Source organism: Oryzias latipes, chromosome 19, assembly GCF_053564925.1.
Source record: "Oryzias latipes strain Hd-rR chromosome 19, Olatipes_Hd-rR_3.1".
In the NCBI taxonomy this organism is placed as follows: domain Eukaryota; kingdom Metazoa; phylum Chordata; class Actinopteri; order Beloniformes; family Adrianichthyidae; genus Oryzias; species Oryzias latipes.
In genome coordinates, this window is record NC_136255.1 from 19,275,239 (window position 1) to 19,289,319 (window position 14,081).

At 34.6% G+C, this 14,081-nt stretch overlaps 3 protein-coding genes across 6 annotated transcripts in view; 1 reads left to right on the forward strand and 2 right to left on the reverse strand.

Annotated features, from left to right (window-relative positions):
* kcnc3b (potassium voltage-gated channel, Shaw-related subfamily, member 3b) overlaps positions 1 to 481 on the reverse strand; it is a 46,310-nt gene extending 45,829 nt beyond the window's left edge. For both annotated transcript variants that reach the window (XM_078937376.1, XM_023949125.2), the window contains exons 1-2: positions 362 to 481; positions 145 to 195 (exon numbers count right to left, since the gene is read on the reverse strand). In XM_078937376.1, coding sequence (XP_078793502.1) covers positions 145 to 164 — 20 coding nt within the window. In that variant the 5' untranslated portion in view covers positions 165 to 195; positions 362 to 481. The remainder of the gene's footprint in view (positions 1 to 144; positions 196 to 361) is intronic.
* Positions 482 to 7,455: 6,974 nt separating this feature from the next.
* Positions 7,456 to 11,132, reverse strand: rexo4 (RNA exonuclease 4). 2 transcript variants are annotated; one of them, XM_078937383.1, is made up of 8 exons: positions 10,640 to 11,132; positions 10,203 to 10,526; positions 9,988 to 10,130; positions 8,755 to 8,948; positions 8,564 to 8,652; positions 8,407 to 8,481; positions 8,220 to 8,294; positions 7,456 to 8,128 (listed from the first exon to the last, which is right to left on the reverse strand). In XM_078937383.1, the coding sequence occupies exons 1-8, from the start codon at positions 10,853 to 10,855 to the stop codon at positions 7,991 to 7,993; spliced, it is 1,254 nt and encodes a 417-aa protein (XP_078793509.1). In that variant the 5' UTR covers positions 10,856 to 11,132; the 3' UTR covers positions 7,456 to 7,990. The 2 variants fall into 2 exon arrangements, with proteins under 2 accessions (XP_078793509.1, XP_004080377.1); XM_004080329.5 differs by having other exon boundaries at positions 9,988 to 10,134; positions 10,207 to 10,526; positions 10,640 to 11,128.
* pigp (phosphatidylinositol glycan anchor biosynthesis, class P) lies at positions 10,544 to 13,876 on the forward strand. 2 transcript variants are annotated; one of them, XM_078937385.1, is made up of 5 exons: positions 10,544 to 10,568; positions 11,657 to 11,741; positions 12,738 to 12,810; positions 12,924 to 13,042; positions 13,360 to 13,876. In XM_078937385.1, the coding sequence occupies exons 2-5, from the start codon at positions 11,660 to 11,662 to the stop codon at positions 13,473 to 13,475; spliced, it is 390 nt and encodes a 129-aa protein (XP_078793511.1). In that variant the 5' UTR covers positions 10,544 to 10,568; positions 11,657 to 11,659; the 3' UTR covers positions 13,476 to 13,876. The 2 variants fall into 2 exon arrangements, with proteins under 2 accessions (XP_078793511.1, XP_004080376.1); XM_004080328.5 differs by lacking the exon at positions 10,544 to 10,568 and adding an exon at positions 11,333 to 11,577.
* Positions 13,877 to 14,081: the final 205 nt, after the last annotated feature.

Consider the following 14,081-nt stretch of genomic DNA (forward strand, 5'->3'; position numbering starts at 1 on the left):
TTTTAGTAGTTTTGTTCTGTTTGCGCTTTGTAAAAATAAAATCAGGCCAAAAATGTAGTAAAAGTTGTGATATAAAATTAAATAAAATGTTGTAACTTTAACAAAATTGAGTAAGAAATTGATGTGATAAATGTTTGTACTTACTTGTTTGTGACCAGGAACATAAGTCTTTATTGTGGCTTCAATAGTTGTTACCTAAAAAAAAGAAAAGATAGAAAGAAGAAAAGTTTTTGTTTTGTTTTTATTAAAAATAGGCAAAGATCAATAAAGATATGCAAGATGACAAACATTAAGGAGTAATTTTGATGAAAAACACAATAAGTAAATGAACAATGAATAAAACAAATTTTGAAGAAAATACCTGTTGCAGTGCGTGAAAGAGTGTCTCCAGTTGTGGGGCTGGAGAAAAACAGATCCCTCTTATAAGGCTGAACTTTTCGGGGTTGGGTCTTGTGCAAAACATCCTGTTTTTCTCAGTCCTGTCTTACTTTTCTTCCTGTAGAAACTGATCTCCTTTCATGGATTTGGGGAAACATCATGGAATATATCATTCTCTTTCCAAAGAATACACAAGACATTTTTTAAAAAATGCCAGTGGCTCAATGACTGTTGTTTTGCAAAACTACCACAGTCTATTCTATTCTAAAATCATCTCATCAAGTATGAAAGAATTAACAAGTTGCTAGATATTTTACAACAATCATTGACTGCAAACTAAACAAAATACAAACATTGTTGAGCTGAAGAGACACAGAAAGATGAAAGTTACTGAGGAACATTGAGGTCAAATGTTCATGTCGTGTACAAAAATCACTAAAAGGAAGAAATAGTGTGCCTTATTTTTTTAAATGTCTATATAGACTGTCATTTATGCAAGTTAATTACATTGTAGTAGGTAAAACACACTTATTTTTAAAAGCTAAATAACTTCCAGATGTGTTTATCAAAAGTCTGTGACATGCACTTTAATCTAAAATATGTTTGTACTTCCGCTGCCTGGACAGGGAGGCCTAACATCAAGAAGATCCTGACACATAACCCAGGGGAATGATGTCACTCAACAGACCAGAGTTTACACGAAACCAAAGAATAAAAAAAAAGGAAAAGCAGCTGCTGATAGCTCAAAGAGAAAACAATTAAAATTCTCCCCATGCACCACTCTATTTTGTATCATGCACACACATGGATTGTGGTGGTCCCTTGCACCCTCGGACCCTTCCAGATCTTTGAACAGGGGGTTAAATCTGAGACACAGAAAAAATACTCGATAAAACCCCAAACATGTCTGAATAACAGTAGCAATTAAAAAAACAGGGATAAAAAAAAAGTGATAAATACAAAAAAACTCGACAAGCTCATGTCACATTTTGCAAAGTATTTAAGAGCTTTTCAGAAAGCAGATGTACTAGTATTTCTGTGGATGCACCATAATAACATTTATTGCAATATTTCTACAGATGTGCATGAAAATGGCTGAATATTTAAATACATTTGAGCAGAAGAAAAGTCTCCTTTAGCACTTTTTTAACTATGCCTTGCACTTTACCTCATAGTAATTCCTAAACTCATCTAATTTGGTTAAAAATATTTAAATTCATATATTAAATTTGACAGATTATACAATTATATAATAAAAAAGGCAAAAATGCAACATTTTTAATATGAATTAGTATATTGTCAAGCCAAGTCTTTATCAACAGGAACTTCAAAGTACAAATGTGGTTCTAGATTTTTGTTAAGTTTGAAGTCAGTTTATTGGTCAAAGGGAGGATTGTCTGGCTTGAGACTTATTTGACTGAAAGAAGACTTTAAAATTTATTTTTTGCTTGACAATCAGCACCTAGCATGACCAGCAAAATGTGGAATGATAAATTCACAAACTCAGGTGTGACAACACTGAAATTTTAACATAAAGAGACAAACTTTGCATGCACTTTAGTAAAGGACTCCCTGAAATTAAATTTCACATATCATTCCAGCATGGAAAAACTGTCAATAAATGTTGAAGGGGATATACTATACCAGACTAATCTCACATTCAAAAATCAATTTGTTCCATGTCACTTTAGATCAAAATATAAACCAACGGCAACTGTCTTAAGTCAAACCTAGATCTTCCATTTAAATTGATTACTAGACTATCATTAAACGTGTATTTATATTCCTAAATGAGTCCCAGCAACTGTGGCTATGTTTTCATGAACATATATAAAAACTGTATGTAACCCCATGTTGTAAAAGTAAAATATGTCCAACACAAAAGGTCTTCAGCTCTCATCTGTTTGCTCAGCTGTTGGACAGGACAAGTTTAAAAAAAAAACTGTATATTTGATTTGATTTGATTTGACTTGACTTGATTTATCAAAACTCCAAAAAGAAAATAAAAAATGATTTGATGGGGTCGAGTTTCAACTCTCTTTCTGGATTTTTTTTTACACGATCACACACACCAATAGAAATTTACAAAAAAGAAAAAACTACAATTGAAACTACATGGAAGAAGATGTAGAACAAAAAAAATCAACAATTTAACTGTCCAGATCACATAATTATCATGTTAAGCTTAATAAACAAGTATTATTTCTTTTATTATCTCTTTCTATTTTTAAATACAAATACATATTTATCTACACACATATTGTGGATTATTCAACAATCCTGACTCGTACATTTTAAACAAATCTATCCCTCATGCAGTTCATGCATAAAAATGTACTGTGGAAGAGACCTTCCTCTTCATCAAGAACTGTAACATAAAAGTAGTTTAGAGATGAATTTCCCTCCGTCTTGTGAATTTGCACTAAGTAAATGTCTTTAACCATTCGGGAAAAAAGACTACAAAAAGATGTTAGTGTCGTTCTCAAAAGTGAAAAGCGAGCAAAAGTACAAATTATTTTGGGCACAGTAAAGCCTAATCTCTTTTTTTTTTCCTGTGTCCAAGACAGAAAAAAATTCTAACAGGAAGTTGAGGTAATTCATAAAGATTTAAGATCTTGCAAAAATCTAAACAATCCATTACTATGATTAATTATTTTATAGATAAACTTAATAAGCAGTTCATACTTTCATTAATATTAAAAACATTCATCTGGATGTATCACATTAAAATTCACATATACCCATTAGCCTTATTGAAATAAAACCTTTGTATTTTATAAAATAATCAACTAAACATCAAATTCAATGTAAAGGTTTCCGAACACTGTAATGTGACTTAGAGTGAATGATGTAGCTTTTCCATCTGCATGGCATACAGTTCTTCCCAAAGTTACACTTTGAAAGAATGTTAGAAGAACAATGTTGCTGTATAGCTTTGTTTAGCATATTTCATACCTAGAGGCAATTCAATGTACTTTTAGAAAATGAAAAAGCTTTACAGCAGACAAATAAACAGTAGGTGCTCATCTGAGGATGTTGGTTCAATCTGTGTGTAGCTAAAAGCAGCTTCTTTGTAGATTATTATACCAATGCTGTCCAAACTCTGACTTCAAGTTGATCTGCTAGATCAAAATAGCTTTTTCAATTTGTCCACTTTCCAATAACAGTAAGATTAAAAGTTGGTGTATAGCTGTTCAACATCGAGAGATCTGGGCCACTTTTCTTTAAACAAATAGTAAACAACTTCAGTTTTGGGTGACATTGTTTCCCAAACCATGTGTTTCTTCTGAATGGGTTTATTTGTTTGTTTGACTATTCAATAGGCAATGGGAGGATTAGTCCCTTGAGATGCAACATCTCTCTACAATCGTTCAAAACTTTCACTAGAAGTCATAAACTCTGTTTTTTTTCTAAAGCATGTCTTTCAGATTCCGAGAAGTTCATACAAAAGGCACATTTTCAAAAGGCCCTTACAAAAGACGATCTGTGACCGACAAGCTGACCCTCTTCTATTGACCAATTGATAGACTAAGATGAATGAATTTAAACAGCAAAGCGGCTGTTTAAATTCATTCATTCAAAGCGGAATGACATAATTCATCAAAGTCACTGGCTTCCTGTGTCCCCAAGAACAGATGCTCTTCTTTCCTTTTGGAAGGAAACAGCACATTTCCGGCTGTTTCTGTCATGCAGTGAAAAACATTTAACATTTTACCACACAAAGGTGTAGTGTACTGGATCACAACCACATATTGTGACAGACAGATCCGGTAGAGTCGACAATCAAATGTCTTGTGTCAGAGAAAGAGACATTTTATTTTTTTTGGTCTGTTTTTCAGGAAGAGACCAAGGTCAGTTTGCTTCATATCATTTTTGTGTAACACACAGGTTATCTGCTCAGAGACAGTAAATCAGATCAACGTCGGCACATAAAAGTAAACTAGTGTCCCATATTGTTATGTGCGACAGAGTTTTAGGTTCCAGTTTACAAACTTTTTTTTTTATTACGACTTTTAAGTCGTAATAAACATTTACGAGAAAAAAGTCATAAATTATCTAGGAAAAAACCCCAAAGGTGAAAGATGTGTTGCGTTTTGTGAAGGGTTATTTCCGGATAGGTTTTAAAAACACCTTTTGGCGAGTCAAAATCAGATTATTGTCAGTGTAGTTGGCTTTCCGGGGTTCAGTGTTGGTAAAGCGGAGTTTCATATGTAAAATAAGGAGCTCAGAGACACGTTTGGGTGTGGAGGACCGCTACTTTATTTTCCTTTTTATTGACGTACCCAGAAGTCCTTTGGTCGTCATGAACCTGTCATGCACATGACCCCAAAGCGGAAGGTAAACAGTGTTACATACGCCCCCTCCTCCAGATGAAACGTCCCGTTTCAACATAAAACAACAAAGATGACTAAAAGTAGTCAATTATATTAGTATAAGAACGTTGAAAATGCAAAAAATTGCGCCTCTTCAGGGCAGAAACATCACACAGACTTAACGATCTTGTCTTTGGTGAAGAAAGAAAGGATTGGAAGTGGACAGCTGCAGGGATACCGATGTCTTCTGCAAAACAACCATCAACAGATAAACATTAATAAATCGTAAATCAAACAAATGAGCTCCCAACCATTTTTAACATTATGAGTAAACATTTAGCTCCCCTTTTTCAATTGAGTTGTCATAAATGTAAACGTTTTTTTCTCGTAAATTTAAGACTTTAAATCTAGTAATTTTACTTTTCTTTGTCTTTTTTGGGTGACTCTAAAACTCTGTCATAGTTATGCACTGAAAGTTCATCAAATCTGAGTAACATAAGAGTTTGATTCAAAAAACACCTTTTATATCAACATATTTTCTGATACTAGTCAACAGCAACGGGCCTCAAATCATCAAAGAACAAAGGCAGCAAACTGTAATAAAAAGCTTTTAACACCAGCATGAAGTCTCATCTTCTCAGTGTACAGGTTTTTCAATTTCTAGAACTCTAGGAAAAAAGTGATCTATAGAACTAGAGATAAAGTGAGGGAAAAAAATGTATTTTTTTTTCTGCAAGTCGTCCCACTTAAAAAGATAAGAGATGCCTGTAATAAATGTAAGAGACAGAATGTAATGTAAGAAAACAATCCAGGAAATCACATTGTTAATACATTTATTTAAATAATTGTGTTTTGATACTATAAACAAGCAAAATTCTGTCCCTTGCAGACTTGTTTCTTCTCCTTTAAGAAGCTCAATGCAAGATCTCACCTGGTGGGGTACAATTGATGTTGAGAACAGTGATAAAACAGCCCCCATTACACGGGGGAAACATGTCAATGAGCTGAAGAGAGCTGGGACCACAATGACAAAGGATACTATCAGTAAAACACAAAGGATTTGAATCCTTCAGACCTCCAAAGGTCCTGCTGCTCAAACCAGAACATGTCCAGGACTTTCTAGTTTACTAGAGAACCTTGTTCAGAAGGTAAAGAATGCTGAGTTAAATCTCAAGAAAACCATACCCACTGTGAAGCATGGGGGTGGAAACATCAGGCTTTGGGACTGTTTTTCTGCAAAGGAGACAGGATGGCTGAATTGTACTGATCATCCCAAACTAGAGCTGCGTATGGTGAGATTATTAGGAAAAACCTGCTTCCATCAGTGAGCTTTGAGGATGAAACATGATTCCAAACATATCGCCTAGGCAATGACGGCATGGGTAAGTAAAAGTCCTCACAAGGTTTTGGGCTGGCCAAAGCCAAAGCCAGTCTCCAATAAAAAATCTGTGGAAGGATTAGAAAGTCTGTGTTTTCCGGCAAAAACCCTGAAACATGGAAGAATGGACCGAAACAGCAGCTACAATGTGCTCAAAACCTACAGGAAATGTTTCCAATAGTCAGTGTCAACCAGGGTTAAATTAGAAAGTATTAAACTTTTTTCTTGACCAAATACTCATTTTCTGAACCATCATAGAGATAAATGTAAATGCAATGTGATTTCCCAGATTCTTTTTTACATTCTGTCTCTCACTCTTGAAGTGTATCTAATGTGAACATTAAAGACTTCCCATCTTTGTGAGCTTGCAGAAACTGTGTGAGACAAATATATGTCTTCTCCTGCACTGTACATTATGGAATATTGTAAGAAAACCTTCCTGGTGATGACAATACCATTAGAAAACGTCTTAAAGTCAAAGTAAAAATGGGACTGCAGGGAAAACACTAATGAGGATTGTTTTACACTGATTATTTGAGGCCAAGGTGTTCTTTTGCACAACTAGGTGAATAATGAAGTTACTTTTACTCAAATCCATTGGCTCAACAAAAGACCGTGGAGATTTTAAAGCCACGATCTAAAAGGCAAAATCACTGTTAAACAGAAGCATTTCACTCAAGATGCAAATGCAATGATCTAAAAAAGTGCTGCTCACATTACGTTTTTGTTTTACAGTCCTGTTTTCTGACTGAATGATGTGAGCGGGACTTGTGTGAAGATGCCAGGGCTTTTATCCAGTTTTGGGCGTTTTTTATACTTGAAACAAGTCCATATTGATCTGAACACGATAAAAGGGTTAAATAGAAAAACCCCAATTCCTGTTTGAATTAAGTGATTGCTTTTGAAACTTTTCAGCGCTTCTAGTCGACAGAAGGGAGTCAGTTGGCGTTAAAACCAAAAGAATTTTTTTTAAATTCTTTCCATTAAATCAAATGTCCAGGTCAGATTCCAGATGTCCCTCCCTATAGAAAGAAAACATTAGAATATAAAACTGATGCTCTAAGATAACCACAATTCTTATAACTTTCTGTTGGTTGGAGAACATACATCTGTCTTCTGGCCTAATAAAGTAATGATGGTAAATGGCGTATACTTATGTAGCACTTTTAAATTAGATATTTTACTTATTAAATTAAATTTAAATCATGAAAAATATTAAAGACTACATTTATTTAAATAGAGAAAACTCAAAAACAAGCTTAAGAACTGTTGTTTCATTGTTTTAGATTTGTCATTTGCACCTTCAATAAGCATGAAAATGTAATTTTTTAAATATGTTTTCATATTTAAATACTTTACTTTTTTAAGTAAAAAGACCAGACCAGATCAATTGTTTCTCAATTTATTTAAAAAACAATAATCCATATGAAAAAAATACATCAACAGACATTGAACTTGCACATACAGGGGTCATTTTTTGTCAGAGGTAAAAGATACATTGTGGAAAAACAACTTCTTCACTGCTGGAAAATGTCTTAACAGGAAAAGATGGTTTTACGCTCAAACGAATGTTCAGACACACAAAACTGTTGAAACTTACATGTGACGGCCATCTAACATTTTTACAACCCTTCTGGGAATACTTACGTTTTTTTCTACATTTTTTAAGATCTCTCTTTTTTAATACATAGGCTGACAAAAAATGAATACAAATTCAAGCTAAAGCTTTGAGCCTCCTGTTTAAATAGGTTAAATGTGCAGCACTGTGCTTTAAACAAACAAGTCTCCATCCGAATCAGGCTATCCATGATGATATATTTTGTCTTCCTTTTTAAAAGAACTTACACTTTTTTGTGAAAAGTTTAATTTACAAAACATATGTTTAACCTCTGAATTATAAGTTATATTTGGATAATTGTGTTTACTGATTTTGTTTTTTCCTGGGCCTCCTCTCATTCTTCTTATTAGAGTCGCTGTTTTTCTTGCTTGCTTTCAACTCTGCTTCCCACTGTTTTTTCACCAAAGTGTACAACCTCATGGTGGCCTGAGCATCTTGGACCTGCAACACACAGAAAATGTTTGTTTTTGTTTTTTTCAATCTCTTATCATTATCAGAATAAGAAAAATGATGTATTTTATTTCCAACTTACAGAAGAGTGTTCTCCCTGCTGCACCTTCACATGCAGGATTTCTCTGCAGAGGAGTTTCAACGAAGGTCGGCCGCTCTAAAATATAAAATCATTTATAAACTTGTTCTTATTAAGATGAGGTCTGGAACCTTCCACAGACGATCTACCAGTAAGTCTCAGTAAAAACAAAAGAACTTTCTATAATTACCCCTACAGTCTTCCGAAAGGGTTTATACTTCTGAGTGTCCCGAATGTGCTTCTTTGGATGATCCAAGAGAAGAATCTGAAACAGTTGACAGACTCTGTAAGAGGAGAGCTACAGCTGTTTTATTGGAGCACACATTTATTTTAAGGCAACACAATACCTTTAAGTCATTGTGAATTGCATGACCAACCACAATTCTTCCTTGCAGAATTTCAGCCACCTCCTTTTGCACAACATGCACATCCTCCCCTGTAAAAAAAAAAAAATCACATTTTGACACTGTTCAAAAGCACAGAGGATTGTTTGAAAGCAATAAACATCTAAGTATACAGTGATGTCTCGTTTTCTTACCATTTTTAATGTGTTCCGGTCGGATCCCACTGACAGCTGTTCTGTAGTCTGTCACCTTCTCTGTGGGTTTGACATATTTGTCATAGATGCATTTTCCAAACTGGTTCACGATGGACACACGTGCCAGGATGCTGTCCTCCCCATCTGGACCGACTCCCACCATCTCACAATCAATAGCTACAGCTTTGGTGATGCTGATATTCATACGTACAAACGTGGAGAAAACAAAAGGTCATCTAATGAAACAGTCCAGTCTTTCTGCTGCCCGTTTTAAAGTTTCTCCACAGAAATCACCTGAAACATTATTAAATCATTTTCTCTTTTGAGAGAAGTAAGAGAACATCTGATGTTATTGGGGTATAACTGACAACTATACCGATTTTTTCAAAAACTTGTTTAAAAAGGCAACGGCTGTTTTTCCAACTACTTCCACTTAGGGAGTCTGTTGGAGCCAGTCTGCTGCAGGTTGAGATGAGCATAAACTCTGCAACAGCTATGGCTGCATATTCATCAGGAAGCAATTGCGAAACAATCCGACGATTTTAAGACTCATACTTATGCCCAAAGAGAGCAACACACACGGGAAGTATCCCACTAGATTAAAGAGTTGCTAGGAATGGACTTTTTCAACACTTTTACACATCCGACCAAGAAAACAATGATGAAGAAGAGCAGCAGATGAGATTAAAACAATATACTATAATAATGATTGTTGAGCAAAAATTATCAAAAAATATCAGGACAAAAAGAAGGACTCCAAATTTGAAATATCTGGTTCTCTGTCAGCTTTAGGATCGATTTTAAGGTACTTTTCTTAGTTTAATGAAATTGCACTTTAATTTTAATCAAGCTGGTGTTAGCAGACGACCCTCCCAGAGCCCTCAGATCCAGTTATGCTGGTGCTCCCTGAGGTCATAAACAAAAACCCACAGCGAGGCCACATGGCAGAACTTTGGCCTAAACTCACCTTTTTAGTTTAGCTTTTATGTCGATTTTACATTTCCTCATGTTTTAATTTGATTTTATGGATTATTTTTTCCTGCTAGTTTTTGTACACAACATGTGTTTATTATAAATACTAATATAATTATTATTTATTTATGTAAAAGACTTTGAGGTGTTTTTTAACAGGAAAAGAGCTCTATAAAGAAAGGTGAATTTCAACTAGAGTTGATCGATAGCAAATGAAGGTGTGGCATTTTGACCGTAAGAACACAAAACAGTTTCTCTTACCCATCAAAGGCGTTCTCTTTTACCAGAACGCTATCTACGTTCTTGCTTGTTTTCATGCCTTGTTTCCTCCTCATGATCTCTGCAGCCTCGGCTCCCATCGTTTCCTCAATATCGTCAGGGTCGACGTCATCAAACCAAAGGTCCTCCCTACAGCAGCACAAGCAAAGATTACAAGGCAAACCCGAACTGAAGTCAAGTATTAGCAATAAGGATACATACTCTGTGGGTTTCCTCTCTTCAGTGACGGGCTTCTTTTTCTTGGCTGGTTTCTCATTGTCTGTCTTTTCGTTTTGCCTTTTCCTTGCACCACCAGGTTGCAGTTTGTCTAAGGCGGCGTGGATCTTTGCCTTCACCCCATCCTCCTTTGGGGCATCGCCACTTTTGACTTTTCCCTCTCTGTCTGTGTGCACCTGGCTGGGAGCAGGGCTCTTATTTTGAAACTTTTTAGGCTCATTTCCTTTAAACTTCTTAGGGAAGACACCATTCCGATGTTTTGGTGTAACAGGCTGCTTCTTCTCTGGCTGACTGCTCTTTAAGATCTGCCATGTTCAGGAAACAAAGAAGATAATTACATTTTAAAAGTAAATACATTTTCACATAAGTAGTTGCACAGCTTATGAAGAGCATAGAGTTTAATATTCGTCAGACAAACCTCTTGTAATGCTTTCCAGTTGGAAGAAAACTGTTGGGGATCCTGTGGTGGTGCAGTTTGCTTTGCTCCAGGATTTTCTAGATTTTTCTTGTTTAGAGTCTTTTGGGAAGTTTGTTTTTTACGATTATGCTTTATAAAAAACTTCTTCCTTTTTTCTTTGGACGTCAGCTGTTGCGTTTTTCCAGCAGGAGTTTCCTTTCCTTTGATTTTAGACATCGTGGTCGCACTTCTTTAAACTTCAGGGAGTATTTGCTGTGTTACACAGCCACGTTTTTGAAAGAAGCCAATTTTAGGTGAGATGTAAACGAAAACAGTTAACGCTGTGTCACATACATATGTATCCCAGATAAAGGGCACACACTGTTTCTATTAGCAAAAATAGCCACTTTATTATCCTCCCAAACAGGGAAAAATTATGTTTCAAGTTGTTTACCTTCACATTCACGAAGCCATGCTGCGGTGCTTCTGGAATGAGTAACAGTCAAATATGTTCGTCAGGAAAAAAGTAACATGATTCGTTCGAGCGGCAGAAAGTTCTCCCTTCGTTGATTTTTTTATTTCTTTCTTTTTTCAAGCTTGAAAATAGTTTTTAATATCTATACATTACTAACAAAGAACACAAGATTGATATGTAATTTTGCTTTATTTCTTTAAAGTCTTTTGTTCCTGATGTACAGTTTCTGACCGAACTCATTTAGGTGATGGACTAACGTTTTGTTGACAGCAGTCAGCTAGGTTTTGGCGTAATATGATTAGATGCACTTTTTACATTTTTATTTATGTTTCGTTTGAAATAGTAGAATTGGATTTTATCTATCGTTGAACCTAGCTGATGGTACGATATAAACAAGCTATTTGAGAAACATTTAAACTGTTTTTAGGGGTTTTTGTAAACTTGCTGCTCTTCTTACGAACCAAAATACACTTATTATCTGTCGGTAAGTTTAGTGACTTTTTGTCATTGTTTATTTTCGATTATTTTACCCAATAGATGGTCTGTTTGTGTTCTGGTTTCAGATCATGGTTGAAAACTCCCCATCACCTATGCCAGAGAGAGCAATCTATGGGTTTGTTCTCTTCCTTGGCTCCCAGTTTGGCTTCTGTAAGTTAAGTCCCATCACATCATGTTCTTTCAAATTAGAAGCATAGTTCTATTTGCAGAAGATGTCATTCAACGTAAAATGTTGTGGAATTACTTATCTCTACGGCTCTTGGTAATATAGCAAAGACATTCTGTTCCTTTTGTTTATGTTGCCATAAATCTAATCTCATTGAAATTTGTAAATGTGCAGGACGACTCACTTGAGTTAAAATAGAATAACCGTTTCTCGGTGGAGATTTAAATCTCCTTACTACTAGGGTGATAAATAGTTGACCACCTGAAAAACAGACTGCCATTAATTCAATGTGACTTCACTTAAAAAAAACAAGCCTTTTTGGATTTTTTTCTCAATAGAATTCTTTCAATAATTAGTTTTTTTTAAGTTATTTATATCTCAAGGTATACATTAGTAAAAGGTTATTGTGTTTATATATATTTTTAAAAATTCAGCTGAAAGATGGCAGGATGGTAGTGACTTAAATATTGTAAATTACTTTAAAACGCTAGTTGTGTGTTGTTGTTGTTTTGGGTAAAAAGTAGGATTTTTTTAATAGGCCTGTTATGTTCATATTTAGGCTTAAAACTACACAATTTAATAAGTCGGCAAAATTGTATTAAGCCAAATGAAGAAGTCTTGTTTAACTTTTAAATTGGATTGTCTTTTTCTCATTTAAAAGAAAATTCTTCTAATAATCCCAATAATTCTAAAAAGATTTCAATTTGGAATATCACATAACTCTGTTGCTTATAAATGAATATTTACACTTTCCTCAAAGGTTGTCTTTTTTATTGGTTGGATGGTCTTTCTGTATGAAAAAGCATCAGATTTAAAAATAAATTGAAATGAAAGGACATATGTTTATACATAAATGTAAGATAATGTAACAGAACAGAAGTAAAAATAGTTCGTGAACAATTTGAAAAAAAAGTCTATCCTAAAAGAGTATCAAAGAATTCTCTTAATAAAATATGTTTGTTCTGTTTCTTTTCCCAAAGTTCTGTACTGCTTGTGGGCATACATACCAGAGGAATGGCTTCATTCTATAGGGCTCACTTATTGGCCTCAAAAGTAAGTAGCAACAATATGACAAGTTAGAATTTATGTTTTATGTCTTTTTACAATGAGATTACCCTAGGCTTGTTAGCCTTTGTTTGAATCTTAAAGTGAAATGTTTGATGCAGGTATTGGGCTCTCGCAGTGCCAATATATATGCTGGTGGCAATACTGGTGTTTGTTGTGGTGTTATTTGGGGTCAACATGAGCAACACAGCCCCACTGGACTCTGTGGACAACATCACAGGTGAGTTTATGGCTGCAGGCTAACAGTCAGCGTAAATCACAGAAAAGCTGTTTGAAGTGAAATTATATTGAATTTTAAAAAAAGGAAGTAAAATCACTGCTAGGAGTAATACAACCGAACTAGCTTTAACATGCGCTAATTGCAGCTGCATTTTTCTAAAAAAGGAACTGTACCTCACATAATAAAAGCATATACTTTTAAAATAAATGAATACAAATAAGGGTGAGTAATTTATGTCAAAAAGGTCGGATATTATGTCAAAATTAAGAAAACACCACCAAGAAAACAGCTTTAAGTGTCTTCTTTGTGTCTTTTAGATATTTATGCACTAAAGCAGAGTGAAGAATGCCTGCAGAAGGGGGGAATACCTCGAATAAAGGATGTCTCCATCAGTGATGTCAACAAAATGTTTTATTTATCACCCAAAACATAACAGTCTGCTGCTGGGTGTTTTGTGGTTTCTCTGTTCATTTATTAATAATCTGGGGGAACCTTTCTGATGGTGTAATATGCCAAATCTGTTCGCTTTTGCAAATTTGTATGCAAAGTTAACAGGTCTGGTTAGTGGGTTTGTATGTAACTTTTGCACTGTGACTTTGCTATTTACCTTTTAAATTTTTTTTCTTAATTGATCAAGATGTTTCCATCATACCAATAAGAAAATATCACTTAAATATGTTCATTTACAGTATGTTTCAGTGCATTAAAGATGAGGTATTTTTCCACAAGATAAACTCAACTTTTGTTATTTTAGACAAAATAGATAAAGTTTCAAAGCTGAACCAAGTTGTGTTTATAGTTTCTGGCTAAACATAAAATAATATATATACTGTATATCTTGTTGTTTCATTGTTGCCTTTGTATTTTTGTACAATTCAAAGATGACAAAAGTGCATAAAAGATATTTTAAAAAAAGATTGGGGGTCCTATTTCCCTCCTTTTCTGTTTACACTTCATTTTATTACAAATAAGGAGATTTTTTGGTGTTTCATTTTGAAAATTGTCCTGTGTGTCATTTATTGTTATTGGCACAAAGATC